Genomic DNA, 23450 nt, shown 5'->3' with positions numbered 1-23450 from the left:
TAACTCTTAAGCTTCAGGCTCTCCATCCCTCCCTTTTAAAAAGCCCCTACCATCACCCCTCAAGTAACTAATGGATATAAACTCACACTAGAGCATTAGTGACACCCTATTTTAGAATATAAATATAAATGGTAAGAAAAGTTTATATCATTACATTCAGAATTTTTTATACATTTGGGTGTTTCAGGGGGATTATTTATACTTGCTCAAAAAGCTTTTAATACTAGTACACATATATATTCCAAATGCAGACAGAATTGTATGCAAACTGGGAATACAACCTTATCAGGGAACTTCCCTTGCCTCATTTCAAAAGAGTCCCCCTGCTTCCTGACCCTTTCCCATTTTCTGACAACACCGCCAAAAATGGCACCTAGCCAAACTCAATACCCAGGGAAGAGACCCGTGGTGAGAACTGACCTCAAACAGGTCACTTTTCACAGCAGTAAAAAAGGGAGTTGCGTTGGAGATTTCTGTGATCCCGCTATGGCCTGCGGATTACGGGGTCCAATCCGGTCTAATCCACTGCACCTCCTTGGCGAGCTGATAGGGAGCTCCCCCCCTCCTCCCATGCTTCAGGCACCCACTCCCCCAAGGACAGCCAGCTTCCCAAGTTACACAAAACACCCCCACACAACCCAGAAGAGTCAGGACTCTCCCTCCCTCCCCCGGGCAGTCTCCGGAAGCTGCTGACATCACAAAGGTGTCAGCTGGCAACTTCATTGCCACGTGGCTCTCCCCTGGCTCCCCTTCACTTGCAAACGCAGGCAAGCAGGCAGGCTTCCAGCAGCAGTCTGGGAGTGAGCAACCAGCAGAGCCACCAAGCCGGGTGGTGGGGCACCCGGCCTGGCGCGTTTCAACTTCTGTTCAGTTCTCCTGTAATGGAAAATTGCTTTGCACAAAGCTAGAGTGTTACAGTTCTTTCCAGCGCCCTTCCCCCGCCCCACCCCGCCCCTCGCAGCCTTCTGATCAGAGGGATAGCGCCCGCTGGAAAGTGGAAGGAGGGTAGTCGCTGCGACTTACTATGTCCCTTGCTTCAGGCCGTGGGCCGGGGTGGTTACTCTTTTCCTTCGGAATGGTACTAGTATCGGGGTCAAAATGTCCAAATAATTGTCATTGTCAAGACCAAGAAGTGATCTGCACAGGGATCCAGTTAACTGAATACCCCTCTGACATACCCCTGAACACCCGGAGGCTGTACCTGAATGATAACAAGATCCGTTTCTTGCCAGCGATGAACTTAGGACTCCTCAGTGACCTTGTTTACTTGGACTGCCAGAAGAACAGGATTCAGGAGGTGATGGACTATACCTTTGTTGGGGTCTTCAGGCTCATCTACCTTGACCTCAGCTTCAACAATCTAACCTTCATCTCCCCGTACAGTTTCTCCATGCTCAGCAACCTGCTGCAGCTGAATATCTCCAACAACCCTCATCTGTTATCACTTAACAAGTACACCTTTGCCAACACCAGCTCTTTGAGATACCTGGACCTCAGAAATACCGGCTTGCAGACCTTGGATGAAGCTGCCTTCCAAAACCTCATAACACTCCAGACTCTGTATCTGAGTGGAAACCCCTGGAAATGCAACTGCTTTTTCCTGGACTTCACCATCTACTTAATAGTGTCCCATCTGAACTATCCAGGTGAGGGCTTGATTGCGTGTGGGGACGAGATATGATGGCATAGGAGGAACTGGTTCCAGAAAAGGTGAAGTCAAAAGGTGGTTAGTGTGGGAGAGAAATCTGGGTAAAGCTGATTGAAAGTATTCTTATTGCTCTGCAGAATCCTTGGGTTGACTGGAGAGGCAATAAGGATCAATAGAAAATGTTCTAGAATAGTTATCCAAAGGGCTGAGTTCTGCTCCCACACTCAGCCCTTACTACTCAGCTGCTGCTGGGGAAGTCTCACTTTCTCTGAGCCTCAGTTTCTTGATCCATAAAGTGGGGACAATAATATTACCAAACATACAGCGTGTCCTGTCAATATGAGATGATATGAGTGGAAATGATAATGTACTATAACTGCAAAGTGATAAAGTAATACAAGGACAGTGAATTCCCTTGGTAAATTATTTTAATCTGTTTAATTCAGTGACTGACTTTTCCAGGATCTAAAAGTAAATTCAGTCATTCCTAACCAGGAGAAAATCCAGTGGTAGGATACATAGAAAGGAAAGTTCGATAGAGATGGAGGAGGGACAGTTGAGCCACCTAGACATGAATGAGAGAGGGAGGAGAAGAGAAGGCTTTGATATCTCCTTTGTGTTCAGATGCTAACATGCAAGGAAGGAGAGAACAGCATGAATGAGTGGAGAATGGGCCACCAGTGCCCACGTGTCAAGCAGAGAGATTCCGAACTCACAGGCAGGCTCTCAAGTCTTACTTGGTAGAGTTCCAAGCCAGTTGCTGCCACTCTGTCCACTGTCCCCACGGCTCTGCCATGGTCCCTGGGGCACTCTGGTGCCTCATCCCTTCTTCTTTTCAGTGACTTTAGAGTCCCATTCTCATCCTTCAATTCCCCACACCACCAATATCACATTGACCCAGGGAAGCCAGAGCTTTGGATAAGTGTGAAATAATGAGCCCCTCACAGAAAGCTTGGAGCCACTGATGTAATTAAACTCAATCAGAACCATGTCTTCTCTGCCTTCCCTGTGTGTGTGTTTTTGAAAATAATTTCATACACCAGCTTCACAAATGTCCCACTGAAGTTTCCACCGTTAAGTCCAAGTGGCAATATTCTAGAAAGATTCCTGACCAAAATGCCAAGCTTTAAGGGGCACTGGGGGAGAAGGAACTGGGTGATGAGAGCAAGTAAAAACGTGTCCTCCTGGCTTTCTAAGTGGGTCTGTTGCTAAATGTCTTCCAGGCAGGGGCTGTACTATGATGGGGCAAGTGATGCAAAACTGGGGCTCCCAGGATGTAAAGTTGAAGATGGCACCAAGAGAAAGTATCTCCTTCAATTTTGTGCCTGAGGCACCTGGCCCTGCTGCCAGGCACTTCAACTCGAATTGTGCGTGTCGCTCAGTCATGTCCAACTCTGCAGCCCCATGGGGTGTAGCCCGCCAGGCTCCTCCGTCCATGGGATTCTCTAGGCCAGAATGCTGGAGTGGGTTCCATTCCTTCTCCAGGGGATCCTCCTGACCCCAGGTTTCCTGCATTGCAGGCAGACCCTTTACCATCTAAGCCAACTCAAGTTAGAATGAATCAAAAGGAACAAGCTTTGTCAGACCATTTTCGTAACAGTACTGATCATAAAAGAATACAGGAGCAGTTTCTTGGGTCGCTTGCCTTGCCTCTCCAGAGATGATGTCTTCTGCTTTTCTCAAGACGGGTGCTGTGGTGGTTTCTAGAAAGCTCTCTAAAAGAAGGTCAATATTAATTATTCTCATACATTAAATGTGGTTCCCAGATGGGATTCTTCCTGTCAATGTTCGTGTAACTAGCCTGTGGACCAGCATCATCTTCTCTTGCTCCCTCCCCACCATTCATACACATTTTTCTTGAGCAGAAATTGCCAATTTGCCAGGAGGACCCCCTGCTGAAAAGTGTGAAGGAGCTTGGCTTCTCCCCGAGTCCCAAAGCCTTTCACTTCACCTCCTAGGTATCTCCCTTAATCAGAATTTTAGCTTTTAAAGTTGTATCTTTTCAGAATTTTCAGACTAACTACTTGGACTCTAACTGAATTCAATCCAGGATTGAACAGGATTATAAACTGAATCTGTTTCACTACATGTTTTCAAAAACATCAGAAGCTGGTGTCTATCTTGTCAAGCTCATAAGCTTCTCATGAATGAAGAGTCTGTCTTTTGAGGTAGACAAATCTTTCATCCACTCTCCAGTGGAAGTCTCCGACCCAGCACACACACACACACACACACACACATGCAAACTGCAAATCTGCTCATCTCACTCTGCTGTTTGGTTAGATCACTTCATGCAGAAATATAGTCCCACTGCCCCGATTCACTATTATTATTTCTTAAAGGTATCAGTGAACCCCAGGCCAGGCATAGAAGAATTTAGCTTTGTATCAGGTTTGGCAGCTACTGAAGTTTTTAACATATGCAGTTTCATTTTCTTTTCTTTGAGTTTCATACCAGCTCTTAGATTTTGTGCCCTAAAACTATGGAAAGAGGCTAGAATAGGTATTTTTGACCCTATCCATGGTTGAGAAGATAGATTGGTTCACCCAAAGTCACACAGCTACTAAATGTCAGGAAAGTGGTTTGAACTTCCTGATTTCAAATTCAAGTCTTTTTCTATACGACTGCTATCTCGTAAGTCCTCAAATTATATAACTACAATCCAATAAGTCACTTCAGTTATAAATAAATAAGCCATGCCATAAGCGTAGGGCCACAGCACCTAAATTTCACCTTCATGTCTTGTCTACATTTGGAACTCACCCAAGATCACTTTCATGGGATAATAAGCCCAAGCCATCATAGATTCATTATAATATGCCTGCACTTCCCTTCCAATCCAAGGTTTCACCCCAATCTACCCAAACTCTAAAAGAATAAACCTGACTTCAGGGTTTGCTCTCCTTTGCGCCTTATTCAGTCTGGTTCTCCCTTCCCGTGCATACACACACACATACACACACACACACGTGCAAACACATACATACATGCACGTATGCAAACACAAAACTGTATCTACACAAACATGCATACATGTATATACATACTCACTCAACCACATATTACATATGCATGACACACACACACGTATAAAAATGCACAGATACACACCAACACATGAACAAACACAGACACATAGAGTTGAAAACACACACAGTAGAATTCACTGAATGCTCCCCTCGTCCTTTAGCCAGACCTCAACGTAATGGAAGACATTTATTTGTGTGACTCTCATATGATGATTCATGGCTCTGTTAGGTGAAAGCATCTTTGCTGTTTACAAACACTCTAGCTGAACTCTCGACTTTTAGCCCACCTATTACACCACAGTTTCTATCAAAATGGTAATCTTTGACATGCTCTTGAATGGTATCACATCTCTTCCCCAGGTGCCCAAATTTTAGGATATAGGAAAAATTTCTATGAAATAAGCTGAATGACCTGGTTGTTTATAAAGGAGAATCAAACTTAAAGATGGGTTTCATTTTAGACGCAGGGAGAATACCAAACCTTACTGTTGGAGATTTTGCCTGCAGTACAGTATTGAGGTCACTATGACAGCAGAATTATAGTATGTGGACCATTTGACAGAGAAGGCCATGGCACCGCACTCCAGTATTCTTGCCTGGAAAATCCCATGGACGGAGGAGCCTGGTGGGCTGCAGTCCATGGGGTCGCTGAGAGTCAGGCACGACTGAGCGACTTCACTTTCACTTCTCACTTTCATGCATTGGAGAAGGAAATGGCAACCCACTCCTGTGTTCTTGCCTGGAGAATCCCAGGGACGGGGGAGCCTGGTGGGCTGCCGTCTGTGGGGTCGCACAGAGTCAGACATGACTGAAGTGACTTATTAAAAAGACCATTTGAAGAGCATGGCAGTGAAGCAAGGAGCTTCCATGCTACCACTCAGCTCATCCTTTCATTCATTTAAATATTTATTATGTCCCAAACAAGTGCTCATGGAGATAACTAGCCAAAAAGCCTGGAACTATGTACAGAGACTTGTGTGACTATGAGCCACCTGCACATATGTGTCCCATGGTCCAATGGGACACCAGAACTAAGCTCACTGGACAGAGCAGGACAAAGAAGGCAAGCATGTGCCTTTTAGGGTAGAACAAGCGCTTGGGACAGTCTCAGCTGCAGGTGGTGAAGGATGGCCACCATGTAGGCAGGAAAGCCCAATGTTAAGAGCTCAGGTTCTGGAGCAAAACAGACCTGGAATCATAACCTAGCCCTGCCACTTAGTATCTGTAAGAAATCAGATAATTCATTTAACCTCTCTGCACTTCAATTTCCTCATCTTTCAGACAGGTCTAATAATAGACCCAACTGCCCAGGGATGGTACAAGGATGAAATGAGAACATTTATGAACTTCCATTAGCATTAAGACTGGCACAGCATAAACCTTCAATAAATGAATGGTAGGCAGATGTAGGACAGGTGCAAGGTATGGAGAGAGTACCAGTTATCAGTCAGGTGGCCAATGGGACAAGCAGTGGACTTCAGCAAGGCTAGGCGGTATTGGAGAAGAGTGTGCCTTGTCCAGGAGACATGCCTGTACAGATGCATGTGGGCATATAAATAGGCTATGAGAAAGTGGGCAGCAGGTTTCAGGACACTCATCCCTGAGAAAATGGGATGGAGGGAATCCTGGAGGGAGTTGGATACTGGATGACTTATGAATGCAGGAATTCAGACCCAGGGGGCGGAGAGGGGGACAGAATCTCAAATAAAGGCATGGTCTCAACTGGACCATGAGACTCAGGGCTGGACCCGCATCAGTAAAGGGATTCTTCCTGAGTCATCTGAGTCTAGAACTGAAGTTCTACCTTAAAGACAAGCCCACTTCCAGGAACAGGTATGGACATGCAGGCATCTTTCAAGGGATGAAGTCAAGGAGGTCAGTTCCAACCTCCAAGGGGTAGACATGGCCTTGGGAGAAAGAAGTCACCTTCATGGTGTATTTTTTCATCTGAAGAGTATTGAATAGAACTTTTGTCCCAGGCTCTCCCCATCCACTGCCTACCATGAGGCTACCATTAGCCATTAGAGATCCTTCTGGATCCCCCAAAGTGCCCCAATCCTGAAAAGGATTGTGAGAGATACATAAATTCCTGGGCAGAATAATACAAGTGCCCCTTGATGCCTTCGAACTGTGGTGCTGGAGAAGGCTCCTGAAAGTCCCTTGGACATCAGGGAGATCAAACCAGTCAATCTTAAGGGAGATCAGCTCTGAACATTCACTGGAAGGACTGATGCTGAAGATAAAACTCCATTATTTTGGTCATCTCATGTGAATAGACAACTCATTGGAAAAGTCCTTGATGCTGGGAAAGATCAAGGGCAGAAGGGAAAGAGGGCATCAGGGGATGACATGGCTGGATGGCATCACAGATGCAATGAACATGAACTTGGGCAAACTCCAGGAGATGGTGAAGGACAGGGAGGCCTGGCGGGTTGCAGTTCATGTGGTCGCAAAGAGTCGGACACACCTGGATGACTGAACAACAACAAGCTTTTATCAACTTTCACATCAGAGGAAAGAGCGATTTCTTAGGAAATACAATTAACTAAGATTAACTCTGAAACAGTGGGGAACCTTGAAGGAAGCCAAGATCCAGAAAAGACATGGAGTGGTCTTAAAAGATATGAGGGCAATAATGTGTTCTCCCCCTATGTCGTACTGCAGCTTGCCCCCTCAGAGGAACCATAGAGGAGGTTGAATGTTTCATTCACCTTGCTTCATCACAAGGCTACAGCTAGTAGGAGCATTGAAACTTTCCCTTACTGACCAGAGATTTAGTGCTGTTATCAAAAGTCTTCATTAAAGGAAACCCTCAATGATAAACTCACCAGATGCACTGGAAACTGCCCAGTTCTCAAAGAGTTCATGTATTCACTTTCCAAAGACAAAAATCATAGCAGAAACAGAAGTGAGTTGAAGTGTGCTTGTTCCCCGGATGCTCTGATCAATACAGAGTTAAAACAGATTCACAGATTCCATTTTCTTTTTGGCTCAAGTCAGCAAATAGAAAGCCTAAGTCCTGGCCAGAAGTGTAATTTTCCAGTCATTAATGCTATTTGAAGGTGAGCATGGAAATTGAGCTCTTCCCAGGATAGAGCTCCCCAGTAGGACAGAGTTGAATGCCTCTGAAGATGCTCTCAAAAACTCATGCAGCTCTAAGCTCCTGGACAGAACAAGTCTGGCTTCCTACATCCCCGCACCCTGCCTGCACACCCTCAAAGCATAGTCTAGCGCTGTCCAGCAAAAGTTTCTACAGCAGCAGAAATGGTCTAAGTCTGTCCAACACAGTATCCACCAGCCACACGTGGCAATTAAACTCTTGAAATAAGGTTAGTAGAACTGAGGACCAAATTTTAAATTTCATGTCATTTCAATTCATTTAAATAGCCATATTTATGACTGGTCAGGGACGCCTTTAACATAAGATGCTTAAGCTGGAACTTTAGAATTTAGCCTCCTCTCAGGTAAGTGGCTATAAAGCCCAGCCCAGGATGGAGATCTTCTAACATCCAAGTTAAGTGTCTACCCCCATGCCATGATATTTCCTTACTATCAGGTACATCACAGTCCATTCAACTCTGAAACAGTTATTGTATGTTTATTATATGCTTAACATTGTTTTTTGATGTCGGGGTGCTTTATCACAGGGAAAGAAGTCATGACTCCTGTCTTTAATAAGACAAATCTAGGGATACAAGAGAGGGAAAATGCAGTTGAAAGCCAGGAGTTCTGATCTCAATCATGTCAATGTATGATGTGGGTGGCAAGTCATTTTCTCTCTGAGTGTCACTTGTCTCTGAAATAAGGAAACGGGAGTAGACACTCCATGAGAATCCTTGGACCTAAATAGAAAGATAAGATGCCCTTAGATGTAGGAAGAGGAAAGCAGTGGTCAGCAGACAGGGTCCCAGATGGGCAAGTACACAATGGGTTAGTGTTGAGGCGCAGATGTTCCTAGAGATGAGTACTGTGGTCACACAATTAGGAAATGCAATCTGTAACTTCTGCATTCTCCCACCTCCTGTCTGAAACACCCTCTACTGGCTAGAACAATGCCTCCACCCTCCAGGGACTCAGTGCCTTGAATTTTGCTCCCATGCCTGGACTGCTCCACCAGCCGTTCTCAAACGCTGATGAGTTCAAGAAGCCCAGGCTCCCTGTCCAGAGACGATGACCCCGTGAGCTGTGGGGCGGGGTCTACGAGAAGCCTGATGGCAGTGACCTGGGCTCTAGCTCTGCAGTGGCTGCTTCAGCCAGTGAATAACTTGATTTACACTGAGACGTTGGGGGCTTCCCTGATGGCTCAGATGGTAAAGCGTCTGCCTGCAACGCAGAAGACCCAGGTTCGACCCCTGGATTGGCAAGATCCCCTGGAGAAGGAAATGGCAACCCACTGCAGTATTCTTGCCTGGAAAATCCCATAGAGGAACCTGGGGGGCTACAGTCCATGGGGTCATAAAGAGTCAGACACGACTAGGCGACTGGCACACTGGATGAGATGTTGGTGGCCAATAATGTTTTGATATGTCTCCCTCAAGGGGCATTTGCAATGCGACAGGGAACAAACAGAACCAGAGAGAACGCAGAAAGTGACAGGCTACTAGCATAGACATGGGGGTAAGTTTCAGGACAGAAGGTCTGTCTGTGTCAGCCCTTAAATTATAGTCCGTGGGCAGTCCTGTTTAGTCCAATGGTGGGGTCCACAAGTCAAAAAGAGGAGTCTAGGCAGGAGTGCCACCAAGGCAGGGGGATAAAGCCACTTGGGGACATCTGCAGGAAGCAGATGGGCTGGGTCATGCCCTGCTTCAGGTCTCAGTCATTTAGAGGGCATTTTGAACAGAGAACATCTTAGTTTCATTCTGAGGCTATTTTATCCTGTATTCCAGGCTGCTGTAATAGGATAATGGCCCCATTTCAACCCGCCAAGTGCAAAGTCATCTACAACTGTGCCAAAACTTAGATTTTCAGAATGAATTCAGGTCTTCACACCCTTCCACTATTAATGCTAAGCCATCTCCTCCATCAGGGAGATTGCAATAAAGACCAGACACCAAAAGCGGGAACAGCTGGGCAGCAGACATTCCAAGGCTGTCAGCTGCTGTGCTAGCACGTCTCTCCCACCTTACCCTGGCCTTGTGGCTCCCTTCTGCTGAGAGCCGGAGAAGCAGCCTCCCGAGGGCAATGAAGCAGCTGAGAGGGCTGCGACTGGGTCAGTCATCCCCAAACGATCCAGAAAATTTGAGAAGGGATGGAGGTGGCAGGCTTGTTCAGTTTGGGAAGGACCTTGTGTGATTCTCATACACTCTCTAACTCAGCCCAGTTGGAATCCCTGAGAGTAGGTGATCTAAAGCCCCCTCAAAGTCAGAAATGCCAGACCTCTATGCATGGCCCCTCTGGTCACCCAACACCATTCAGGCCCCTGGAAGGAGACAGTACAAGGCCGCCAAAGCAGCCAACCTCAGAGATGAAGAATTCCCCAACCTGAAAGAAATCCAACAAAGTGTGGATGCGGCTAGAAAAGAGAAATGGGGTGTTGGCCATCTAGGGCCTTTGAATGATTTTCTAGGGAACATGCAATGTATCCTGAGAAGTTTTGGAAGGCAGGCAAGATGAATACAGAGCTAGGAGGCTCCTGTGGGCATTCAGACAAGAGAGGATGGCAGTCTACTGCAGAGGCATGAATGAAGAGGTACAGATAGAAGAAACTGTTCAGAAGGCAGACACAACAGGACCTGGGAGTGAGCCAGACCTCCTCAGGGTCCCCTGTACTCCCTTTGTGACTCCGGGCACAATTCTAAGTAATTAACAGGTTTGTGTTCTTTAACACTTGTATTCCCTGATAGGAAGGTCTGCAAGGTCAAAGAGCAGGTCTGAATCTTCAGACACAGAGAAAGTTCTCAAAAAATATTTGAGTGAATAAAAAGTCAATGAGATGTGGGAAATAAAGGGAAGGAAAAAATCAAGTGTAATTCCCCAGGCTTTGGCTTGGACAACTGTGGGGGCTCCACTGAGAAAGTGAAGTGAGTGAAGTCGCTCAGTCGTGTCCGACTCTTTGTGACCACATGGACACCAGGCTCCTCTGTCCATGGGATTTTCTAGGCAAGAGTACTGGAGTGGGTTCCACTGAGAGAAGAAAGTAGTAAAGGGGCTTGGGGAGAAGCCAAGTCCCATCTTGAATGTGTTGAGTGGGAGCTCTCTGTGAGACAGGAGGCTTTTGGATGTTTTGACCTGAAATTCAGAATAGAGAATAAAATATATGTTTGGGAATCATCAGCTCACTGGTGATCATGAAAACCAAACAAAGGATGCTTAGAATGAGAGGATCACAGGGTAAGAACAGAAGATTTGGGGAATGCCAACATATCAAAGGATAAATTAAGAAGTGCAGAAAACTGAATAAAATGAGGGGATCGGCAAAGAAAATATGACACAGAGTGGTGTGGGCTTTCTAAACAAAGGTAAGAGCAAATGCAAAGACCCTAGGGCGGAATAAGTTCGACGTAGTAGAAGGTTAGTATGGCTGAAAAAGAGTGTAGCCAAGGTAAGAGATGAGGATTAAAATCAAAGGCCAGATCATATAGGACCTGGAGGTCATGGAGAAGCTTTTGATTTTATTCCAAATGTGACAGGAAGTTATGAAAGGGTTTTAAGTGGAGAAGTGACACGATCTATGATGTACAGCTGCCTTCCCCCGCTAGATGGAGAGCTGGGAAAGCAGGGACCTGAGTTAAGAGGCTGCCTCGGTTTTCAGGCAGCGGGGAACAGTGGCTTGGCCCCAGGTAATGGTCCAGAGAAGGTAAGAATCGGGGTATACTGTGAAGGTCAGACTAACAGGACTGGCTCATGGCTTGAATTATGGGATGTGAGAGAGGCAGCAAGAAGGACTCCCAAGTCTCTGCCTGGGCGACTGGTGAATGGTGTTGCCCTTCCACCACTGAGCTTTTCTAAATTGCCTCTTATCCATGAGGATGATAACGGTCCACTATCTGAATTTTTCCAAGAAGATGGGTAGTTATTCACAAGGTCCAGCTCTAGGCCAAACTGAGAGCCAACTAGGGTTTACAAATTAGCTTCCCAGAACTGCCTGGTACCATCCCCCATGTCTGATATGCAGTTGGCTCCTCTCCCCCCATCATAGCCTGCTACAGAAAGTCAGTAGCAGGGGTTCCCCATGGGAGGGCTTAAGTCTTTGGCTTCTTTTCCAGAGGACTTTACACTTTAAGCCTTATTTTATCAGTGAAGTGAAGCTCCTGCTGACAGAATTCTGGGCACTGAGAAGCACATGAGAAATGTTATGAAGAAAAGGGGTCTTTCTACCTGTAAACTTTGCTCGTCTACAACTGCTTATACAAAAGACCAGTCCTGTAGTCGAAGCAACTTTAAAGCACAGGAATAATCAGGCTGAACTTGCTAGACTTCAAGGTTTGTTCCTGTAGTGTTCCAATGGCCTATGAATCAGGCTTAAACTTTACCAAAATATGAACTCTTCATGCAAGGGAAAAAATTGTTTTCAGAACTGTACTGCCCAAGCCCAAATCATCCAAAGCCAAGGATGCTTTAGACCAGGAGTCAGCACACACTTTCTACCTACGGCTGATTCTTGTTGATGTTTGACAGAAAACAACAAAATCTGTAAAGCAATTATCCTTCAATTAAAAAAGTCCAAAAAAAAAAGGACAAATAAATACTTTCAGCTTTGTGGGTCTTTGTTGTGACTACTCACTCTGTCTCGGTAGCATGAATGCAGCCATAGAAAATGCATGAATGAATGGTCATGGCTGTGTTCCAATAAAACTTTATTTATCAATACAAAACATGCCACAGGATGGATTTGGCCCACAGATTGTAGTTTGCTGGAGCCTGGCTTCCATCAAGGGAAGACATCTGGGTGATGAGAGAAAGGAGCTCTAGGGAGGCAAAAGTAGGGGCCAATGTCGGGACTAGAAATACTCAGAGGACCATGCATGAGGGTCTAAGAAGGGGCCTTGTTGGCCAGTTGGCTTTGGTTGTGCTGGGCTGCCATATGGTGAAATCCAGACTCCCCTCTAGGGAGTCTTCTCTGAGCCACTCATAGGGTGCTGCTGCTGCTGCTGCTTGGTCAATTCAGTCATGTCCAACTCTGTGCAGCCCTATGGACTGCCACCTGCCAGGCTCCTCTGTCCATGGATTCTCCAAGCAAGAGTACTAGAATGGGTTGCCGCGCCCTCTTCCTGGGGATCTTCCAGACTCAGGGATCAAACCCAGGTCTCCTGCATCGCACGCAGATTCTTTACTGCTGAGCCACCAGGGAAGCCCCCCTCATAGTACGGCAAAATATAATAGTGTTCCCTTCAAATTCCATCAGAAACAAGTCCTGCACAGCAAAGCCAAAAACATGAGTTCTAAAGAACTGTTATATGAGAATCCAGCTGAGCTATTTCAAATCCTTAAAGACGATGCTATTAAAGTGTTCCACTCAATATGCCAGCATATTTGGAAAACTCAGCAGTGGCCACAGGACAAGAAAAGGTCAGTTTTTATTCCAATCCCAAGGAAAGGCAATGCCAAAGAATGCTCAAACGATTGCACTCATTTCAGATGTTAGCAACGTAATGCTCAAAATTCTCCAAGCTAGGCTTCAACACTATGTGAACTGAGAAATTCCAGATCTTCAAGCTGCATTTAGAAAAGGCAGAGGAACAAGAGATCAAATTGCCAACATCTGTTGGATCATAGAAAAAGCAAGAGAGTTCCAGAAAACCATCTACCTGTGCTTCATTGACTATGCTAAAGCCTTTAACTGCGTGGATCACAACAAACTGTGGAAAATTCTTCAAGAGATGGGAATACCAGACCGTCTTGAGAAATCTGTATGCAGGTCAGGAAGCAACAGTTAGAACTGGACATGGAACAATAGACTGGTTCCAAATTGGGAGAGGAGTATGTCAAGGCTGTATGTATATTGTCACCTTGCTTATTTAACTTACAGGCAGAGTACATCATGCAAAATGTTGGACTGGATGAAGTACAAGCTGAAATCAAGATTATAGGGAGAAATATCAATAACCTCAGATATTTTGATGATACCACCCTTATGGCAGAAAGCAAAGAGGAACTAGAGAGCCCCCTGATGAAAGTGAAAGAGGAGAGTGAAAAAGCCAGCTTAAAATTCAGCTTTGAAAAAACGAAGATCATGGCATCTGGTCCCATCACTTCATGGCATATAAATTGGTAAACAATGGAAACAGTGACAGACTTTATTTTCTTGGGCTCCAAAATCACTGGGATGGTGATTGCAGCTATGAAATAAAAAGACGCTTACTCCTTGGAAGAAAAGCTATGACAAACCTAGACAGTGTATTAAAAAGCAGAGGCATTACTTTACAGGCAAAGGTCTGTATAGTCAAAGAGATGGTTTTTGCAGTATGGATGGATGTATGGATGTGAGAGTTAGACCACAAGGAAAGCTGAGGGCTGAAGAATTGATGCTTTTGAGTTGTGGTGTTGGAGAAGACTCTTGAGAGTCCCTTGGACTGCAAGGAGATCAAACCAGTCAATCCTAAGGGAAATCAGTCCTGAATATTCACTGGAAGGACTGATGCTAAAGCTGAAGCTCCAGTACCTTGGCTGCCTGATATGAAAAACTGACTCATTGGAAAAGACCCTGATACTGGGAAAAGTTGAAGGCAGGAAAAGAAGGGGACGACAGAGGATGAGATGGTTGAATGGCATCTTGAGTTGATGGACATGAGTTTGAGCAAGCTCCAGGAGTTGGTGATGGACAGGGCAGCCTGGCATGCTGCAGTCCATGCAGTCACAAAGAGTTGGACATGACTGAGCAGCTGAACTGAACTGTATGAGATTAGGCCAATAAGCCACACATTTTCTCCTGTATGCATTCAACAGATATTTATCAAGGCTCTATTGGAGAAGGAAATGGCAACCCACTCCAGTGTTCTTGCCTGGAGAATCCCAGGGATGGCAGAGCCTGGTAGGCTGCTGTCTATGGGGTCGCACAGAGTCAGACACGACTGAAGTGACTTAGCAGCAGCAGCAGCAGCAGCATCAAGGCTCTATTGTGTGCTAGCACTAGGGATATACAGGTGAACAAATAGGGTCTCTGCTCTCAAACAGTTCTCAAGCAGTGATTGGAACAGTAGCTACCTTTTGATATCACGCCTGCAGCCCTTGTCTCCTCACCCCCATCTCCATCTACACTTACCCTCATTTCCTTCTCCACTCTCAGAAGACAGTTGAAGGCTTACCCTTCATTTTGTCTTGGACACCATCTGTCCCTGCCTCCTCCAAGACTTCACATCCCTTAGCTCACTGAATTATCCCTAAATGTTCACAAGATAAGCAGGGATTGGTGTTAGCCTAGTGTAGAATAGTCCAAGATGGTATGAGGTTAGCTTGCCCATCTATGGCCTTCTATCACCCCAAGTTCTCTTTCCTCCGACTAAGCCTTATGTCAATAACATTTCCCCCAAGGGACATTAATAACAAAAAATATTTAATCCACGCAACAAACATACTTTGAGCTCTAGTGTGTGTTAAGCAGTACTCTGGATGTTGGGGACACAATAGTGAACACAAATCCATGTCTTCATGGAGTCCGTAATCTAGCAGACAGATATATACATAGCAAATCCACTTCCTCGATAAATACATCATTTAGCTGGACAAAAAAAGAAAAAGAAAAAGTACTGAACATCTAATGATATTCAGGCAAACTAGGGCCTAATAAGGACAAATGGGGGAACTGGGCCTTTCTCTAGGTTCCAGTTGGAAACTTTCACCACAGAGTGCTTAGGCTGATAGAAACTGGCATTTGTCCTCCAAGGGGCGGTGTAACTGAAGTCTGCAAATTGCATCCTCTCCCATTACATGGCCATCACCTGGAGGCTGGCCTCCGCCACTTAGCCCAGGCAGCTCCTGAGCAAGACTGTCCAGGGAACTCAGAGCAGCCTGCTCATCTGGAGAGCCGAGCAGACTGCCGAACTGTGGTCACTTTTGTGGATTAAGAAAAAGAGCAGGTCCTCATGAAGCCACCAGGTTCAAGCTGGTTTTCTGAAGCAAGGCTTCCTCAGTTCCTATGCTACCAGGTGTGGTTCTGGGTCCCTGAAACTTTTCCCTTCATGTGTTGATTTTGGCAGACAGGTTTTCCACCTGTGAGCAATGTGCCACGTGAGGAACTAAAGAAGCGTGTGGTTTATGTTTCCTTAGGAACTATTTGCAGGGAGAATTTAAACATTAATGATACCTGTAATTGTACCTAGGCACTTTAAGTGGGGCAAATGCTCTGCACCTATGAAGTGGAGCTGAGGAAGGGATAATATGGGGGTTAGCAACCTTCACTTGTTTGTAATGTGAATGAAAGCCCTGGGATTGTGCAGTGTGCAACATACATAACAGTGCCTGGTAGCCTTTTCTCAGAGGCAAGGGGATCAAGAAAGCCAGAAAAGGAGTAATTGATGAACAATTTATTCATTCAGTAGCCTGGGAATAATTAAAACTGCTTAGTGGGGCACTTTCCTGGTGTCTCAAAAGGTGAAGAATCTGCCTGCAATGTGGGAGACCCAAGCTTGATCCCTGGATTGGGAAGATCCCCTGGAGAAGGGAATGGCAACGCATTCCAGTATTCTTGCCTGGAGAATTTCATGGACAGAGGAGCCTGGGAAGGTACAATCCATAAAGTCACAAAAAGTCAGACACGACTGAGTGACTAACACACACACCCAGCGCGGTGCTCAACAGTAGAGTTTAATTTCGTGAAGCACCTTAAATGACTCCTAGAACATATAAGACACTCCAAGATGAGCAGATAGGTCCATAAACTCTAAAGTCATCTTACTAGACTAGGAGAAGAATGCATGACTAACAAGCTAAAGAAGAGATGAGCCAATAAGGACCCATTGTATAGCACATGGAACTCACCCTGATGTTACCTAACAGCCTGAATGGGAAGGGAGTTTGGGGGAGAATGGATTCATGTGTATGTCTAGCTGAGTTCCTTTGCTGTTCACCTGAGACTGTCACAATGTTGTTAATCGGCTATCCCCCAATACAAAGTGAAAAAAAATTTTTTTAAAGAGAGGGAGATGAAATAATAGAGAGCTAGGATCATTTAAAAAGTGGGAGAAATGGAAAACAATAGTGAATCCAAATATATCAGTCTAACATTAAATGTTAATGGGCTGATTAAAATGCAGTTTACCAGATTGAATGAAGAACAAAGCCCAGCTGCATCCTGCTTACTAAAGGTACCTTAAATATAGGAACACAGAAAGATTAAAAGTAAAATGATGGGGAAAGATATGCAACACAGACACTAACCAAAAGAAAAGGGTAAATCTACCAGAAAGAGGTAACAGTCATATATGTATTTAAGAACATTGCTTCAAAATATGGAAGCAAAACTTGACAGAACTATTTGGAGAAGTAGACAAGTGCACAACCATAACATGATTTTAACATACTTCCCAGTAACTGCTGCTGCTGCTGCTAAGTCGCCTCAGTCGTGTCTGACTCTGCGACCCCATAGACGGCAGCCCACCAGGCTCCACCGTCCCTGGGATTCTCCAGGCAAGAACACTGGACTGGGTGCTAGGCTAATAGTAATTGAGACAATAAATAAAGGTAACAAAAAGCCCAAAAAGATGAAAAGTCAATAAAGACGTAGACAGTCGGTATAAAAGCACACTCGTTGGCATACATAGAACAATGTATTCAACAAAGACAATGCATTTTTTCAGTGCACATGCAAAAATTACTAAAACTGACTCTATTATACAGAAAATTCTTGATAAACTTCAAAGGGCTGAAATCAGAAAAAGTATGCTTCTGACTATAGTAGAATTGAACTAGAATTGAATAATGAAACCAGTGCTAGAAAATCCCCAAATTTTAAAAATCAAGTAATTCAAGGAATATTAGCTCTTATTAACGAGAATGATAATGATCAGACATGGTTTATGCCTTCAAGAGCTAAAAGTCTGTCTTGTAGGAGAGAAAAGATGATTTTGCAGGACTTCCGTAGAGGTCCAGTGGTTAAGACTTTTGCAGGGGTTGTAGTTTTGATCCCTGCTCAGGGAGCTAAGATCCCACGTCCCTCTGGCCAAAAATCCAAAGCATGAAGCAGAAGCAATACTGTGGCAAGTTCAATAAAGACTTTAAAAATGGTCACATCAAAAAAATCTGTTTAAAAAATATGCTGTTTCAAATTTTCTTTCTTTTTTTTTTATGCTTTGCTTTTCTAGCAAATAACCACCACGTAAGATAGAACGTGACAGGTGCAGTAAGAATGATACTAGGAGATGCAAGAGTCCACAGTGGGAATAATCACAACGTATCCTCTGAACTACGAGGATGAAGAGGCTGGGGAAGGGTTCCTGGAAGTAGACGCATTTACATCAGACCTTAAAGGACACGAAGGACTTGATGATGCAAAAATTGGAGGAAGAGATACTTGATGCAAAAAGAGCAGTGTAACAAAGCTAGCTGTAGGCAAGGGGGAGAGACAACCAAGGAGCACAGAGAGCTTAATGTGACTAGAATAAGGGTGAGTTACTGGGAGAACTGAGAAGTAAGGTGGGGATGGTGGGCAATGCTGAGAGCTCTGAACACCAGCCAGTCTGGGTGTTATCCTGAGCCCCGCGGGGGAGTCAGACAGGGATTTGAACTCTGGTGTGACTGGCAAGAGCCAAGCTTGCAGAAGGGGAATCTGGCAGGAGTGTGTGCAGCGGTCCAGAGCTGGGGAACTGGCAATGGTAGAGACAGACCTGCTGGGAGGTGAGGAGCACTCACACCTTGGCGGTGACAGGCAGTGCAGAGGGGAGAGGGAATGCAGCGGAGGGAAAACCCTCTCCACCGAACCACCCACATCCCTCACTTAAAAGCAGCCTAACAATGCATTAAAATCGCTGTCTAATTGCTCCTTTCAAGGTAATGCTCCAAAATGGGGAAATAACGCATTTAATGTTTAGTCTCATATCTGCCGCCCAAACCCTGATTTGAAAGCCTAATCTTTTCAAAAATAGAATGAGATAAACCCCTCTGCCCCCACCACTGGGCACAGTCCAGACCCTCAGAGTCCCATGTCCTGCTTTCTCATACATCTTTCTTTGTATATTCCCATGTGGCGTCTCTGGCAGTTGGGCAGGTGATCTAAGCCCTGTCTTGCTAGAATTCCTAAAGATTGCAGGAGCCTTCCCTCACCTCACCAGCCTCCGCTTGGGCCTCCTGGAAAAGCCCCAGAGGTCCTTGAACCAGGCTGACTAGAGAGAGGTCTTGAGACATAATTGCGTTCCTGACCCTTTACAGCACCCTGAGATGGAAGCCCAAGGCCCCTTTCCTCTCCAGCTGGCCTGGGTCACCCACAGGGCCTCTGTCTCACACTCATTCTAGAGAGGAGCTTCTTCCTCTCCTTTCCTCTGTAATCTTTGCAAACAGTCGATGCGGCAGCCCCCTGCTGGCTTCCTCCTCCGGTGACTAAAACTTCAACCAAGAGCGAGTCCTCAGTAGCATTACAAACATCAGGCCATCTTCCTGAAAGTAACCAACAAGTTCACTTAGGGGCACTGACCAGGAACCAGCATTCACACAATGGTGTCCAGTTTGGAGAGGACTTAATGGCCAGCCTGGGCAGCTCGTTCCAGTCACCCAGAGCCAGCTGCCTCCCAGTAAGCTCACCTCTGTATTCCTTTCCCTATTTCTCCTGCTTCTAGCTCCAGTCCAAACTGATTTCATCAAGGAAATCAGTGCCTTTACGTAGCCTGGGCTTCCCTTGCGGCTCAGCTGGTAAAGAATCTGACTGCAATGCAGGAGACCTGGGTTTGATCCCTGGGTTGGGAAAATCTCCTGGAAAAGAGAAAGGCTGCCCACGCCAGTATTCTGGCCTGGAGAATTGCATTGTATAGTCCACGGGGTCCCAAAGAGTCGGACACAACTGAGTGACTTTCACTACTACCACTGCACAGCCTGGAGTTCCTGCCCTGTTGTGGGGGAAGCTTCTCCCCGCATTAGTCTCTCTCTGTGACTCCCACTTGGCTAAGTCCAGGTTTTCTGTCTCCTGTTCCCTGCTGAAATCATGCAATTTATCCAGAACCTTCAGGTTAGGAAACTTTTCTGAGTCTCAGTTTCCTGATGTGAAAAACAAGAATGAAAATGTGTGTCAACATTCTTGTAAGATTTAAATGAGATAGCATTTGCATATCACTTAGCATGTAGGCAGAACTTGGTAAATATCAGCTGCTACTATAATTCTGATCATAATTGTCTTAAGCCCTAATCTCAGCCCTGAATGGAAACTCATTTATCTAATGCTTGCTGGATATTTTCCCCTGGACACTGCACACAGGCACCTCAGCATCAGCATGGCAGAGTATATGGAGCTAGAAAAATGTAGGGCTGACGACAGAGCTCTGAGCAGCCTATGAAGCTCTTTGTACAGTGTACTGTGTGCACTGCTGTGTACAGTAGCTCACCTGCTCACCTGTGCCGATTAAATCCTCTTTATTACCCTGAGAATAGATGTTATTCTTTACCAGTTCGGTTCAGTTGCTCAGTTGTGTCTGACTCTTTGCGACCCCATGGACTACAGCATGCCAGGCTTCCCTGTTCAATACCAACTCCTGGAGCTTACTCAGACTCATGTCCATTGAGTAGGTGATTCCATCCAACCAACTCATTCTCTGTCGTCCCCGTCTCCTCCCGCCCTCAATCTTTCCCAGCATCAGGGTCTTTTCTAATGAGTCAGTTCTTCTTATCAGGTGGTCAGAGTATTAGAGTTTCAGCTTTAGCATCAGTCCTTCCAGTGAATATTCAGGACTGATTTCCTTTAGGATTGACTGGTTGGATTTCCTTGCCATCCAAGGGAATCTTCAAGAGTCTTCTCCAACACCATAGCTCAAAAGCATCAATTCTTTGGCACTCAGCTTTCTCCACAGTCCAACTCTCACATCCATACATGACTACTGGAAAAACCATAGCTTTGACTAGATGGACCTTTATAGGCAAAGTAATGTTTCTGCTTTTCAATGTGCTGTCTAGGTTGGTCATAAGTTTTCTTCCAAGAAGCAAGAGTCTTTTAATTTCATGGATACAGTTATTCTTTATAGGATGAGGCAATGGGATTCAAAGACAGTATCAGACATCCTGCTGAAGTTTCCAAAATTAGTGACAGTGGGTTTGAATTCTAGTCTGTCTGGCTCCATGACCCACCTTTACTTCTATTATATACTGAAGTCCACACTGCTTGGTGTGGGGAGGTGCTCAGAGAAGGAGCCAGGCAACTGAGTCAGCCACTAAAGAGGACTGAGACTCATGTTGATCATGAGTGATGCCAACAGCATCACAGAAGCAGAACTGCTTTCCATATTGGCTGTCTCTTTGCCCTGAAGCTCATTCCTGATTTCTCCAGGTTGAGGATGTAGAGAACACACAGGAGGCATTTCCAGAGAATCCTGTCCTTCCTAAGTGGGGTGTGATGACCTTGGGTGGCCTTAGTGATCCCTGGCTGGGCTCAGGCACAGGAGAAGGGAAAGGGACAAGGTGGAGGGGAAGGTGAGGGTAAGATGAGGAAGGCGAGCAAGAGGTGCCAAGCACTGATGGAGTTCTGTAGAGTGTCAACACCCCATGACCATCTTGCTGAAGTTTCCAAGTTCCCAGCTCCTTCTGTGGTCTCCCATTCCTTGAAGAGCCTTAAAAAGCAAAGGTTATTTTCAGGAGGTGATGTGAATGCAGCTAGAAGTGAAGTTGCTCAGTCATGTCCGACTCTTTGAGATCCCATGGACTGTAGCCTATCAGGCACCTCCGTCCATGGAATTTTCCAGGCAAGAGTACTGGAGTGGGTTACGTGAATGCAGCTAAACCTGGGGCAAAAAGCAGTCCAGGTGCAGTCTCAAACCTTACTATGCCCACAGATCACCTGGAGATATTGTTAAGATGCAGATTCTGATTCAAGAAGGCCTGGGCGTGCTGCCTAAGATTCCACATTTCTCACGGGGTCCCCGTCACGCCGGTACCGCTGGCCCCCAGACCACGCTTTGAGTAGCCAGAGTCCAGCCCATCACTCCAGGTCCCGATTGGCCTCACAAGCCTAGGAGTTCTGTTTCAGCACTCTGCCTGCTGTGTGTTTCCTCTTAGATGAACAAAATGCCACTTGCGTGGAGCCGACAGAGCTGGCAGGATGGCCCATCACGAAGGTGGGGAACCCGCTCCGGTACATGTGCATCACGAACCTAGATCTCCAGGACTACATCTTCCTGCTGCTCATCAGCTTCTGCATCTTCTGCGCAGGCACCGTGGCCGCCTGGCTGACCGGCGTGTGTGCCGTGCTCTACCAGAACGCGTGCCGCAAGTCGAGCAAGGACGAGGTGGAGAACGAGGACGAGCAGAGGGTGGAAGTCAGCAGGCGGATTTTTCACAGCAGGGTGGACTCGGGCCCTGATGGGTTCCCTCAGCTGATTTAGTTGCAGAGGCTGATGCTGCTGTCTGACGCAACTTTCCCAGGCTCCTGCCTTCCGTCTTGCCCTCCGCTTCCCACCCCTCAGCGCTATCTTAGAAATGAAAGCCTACTATTATGGTAAAGTACTATTAAGGTAAAATAAATAAAATGTTTGGTGGTCATTTCACAGGTTGGTCTTCTTCTCCTCAACCAACCCAAGCACGATTTCTCAAGCTCAGAAGGATGGGGTAGAACAAAGTCTAGCGACGCTGTTGTAGGCATCTAAACATTGAGGAAACCCACCCTGAAAATGGGCCATATTGTGTCTGATGAGCACCTTACTCTGCCCCTAAATTAAGTGCTGGGGGGAGGCATCTGAGAAATATAAGATTTAAAAGATTTGTCCTGGAAGAGCAACAAGTTGGTTCAGAGGAGTAGTCAACATTAATGTGAATCAAATGGAGAGAAACACAAGAGGAAATGACAAGAACAGACAGGAATGGAATCAGTCTATGGGCTATGTTCACACTTCACCTTGTAATATCACAACAGCCCTACTTTACAGTGGCTCTAGTTTACCCAAATGGTCAGCGGCACAGCCTCCCAAAGTCTACATTTTTTCCTTTAAGAGAAGCTGCCTTTCCAAGAAATGTTTAGCAGCATTACCAAAGGTCCATAGTGCCAGCCTTGTCACAGTGAAGGAGAGGCACAGAGGCAGCCGCCACTGCGGAGGCCTTACCGTGTGCCTGGCATCATCACACATCTAATGGGAGTAATCCTCGTAGCAGCTCGGTCGGTTGGCCATTGTTACCTCATTTTCATGACGCTCAGAGAGGCTAAGTAACCAGCTCACATAGATGACAAGAAGCAGCACAGTTGCTGAGCCCAGACTGCCTGACCCAAAGCCCGCGCTCTGTGCACTGTGGCCTCCTGACCCTGATGAAGCGACAAAACAGCCAAGTGTGCGCCCACCTGGTCCTGCTCTAGGCGCTGCTTAGAAAACGGGAAAGAGCAGAAGTCGGGGGTGGCTCAACCCAAACACTCATGCTTTCCCTTTCTCCCTTCCCAGACCGAATTAAGACTCAGATCAAAGCCCCACCCGTGGAGCTACCTGTCCCTAAGCCCCCAACAAGCCTTGCCTCTCTCTACACTTACTCTGCAAATTCATGCGATTCCCTTGAATTTTTGTGGTGCCATGCCCCCCAAATTGTTGTTGTCGTTGTTCAGTTTCTAAGTTGTGTCCGACTCTGCGACCCCACGAACTGAAGCATGCAAGGCTTCCCTGTCCTTCACTAACTCCCTGAGTTTGCTCAAACTCATGTCCATTGCATCAGTGATGCCATCCAAC

General features: G+C 46.0%; 1 protein-coding gene across 1 annotated transcript; it reads left to right on the top strand.

The window, feature by feature from the left end:
• The first annotated feature begins 1024 nt into the window (after window positions 1–1024).
• LRRC52 (leucine rich repeat containing 52) lies at window positions 1025–22127 on the top strand. The gene is made up of 2 exons (XM_052638256.1): window positions 1025–1646; window positions 21802–22127. The coding sequence occupies exons 1-2, from the start codon at window positions 1025–1027 to the stop codon at window positions 22125–22127; spliced, it is 948 nt and encodes a 315-aa protein (XP_052494216.1).
• The last annotated feature ends 1323 nt before the right edge of the window (window positions 22128–23450 follow it).

This window comes from Budorcas taxicolor, chromosome 3, assembly GCF_023091745.1.
Source record: "Budorcas taxicolor isolate Tak-1 chromosome 3, Takin1.1, whole genome shotgun sequence".
Lineage (NCBI taxonomy): Eukaryota > Metazoa > Chordata > Mammalia > Artiodactyla > Bovidae > Budorcas > Budorcas taxicolor.
This window is presented reverse-complemented; position numbering and strand designations above follow the sequence as displayed.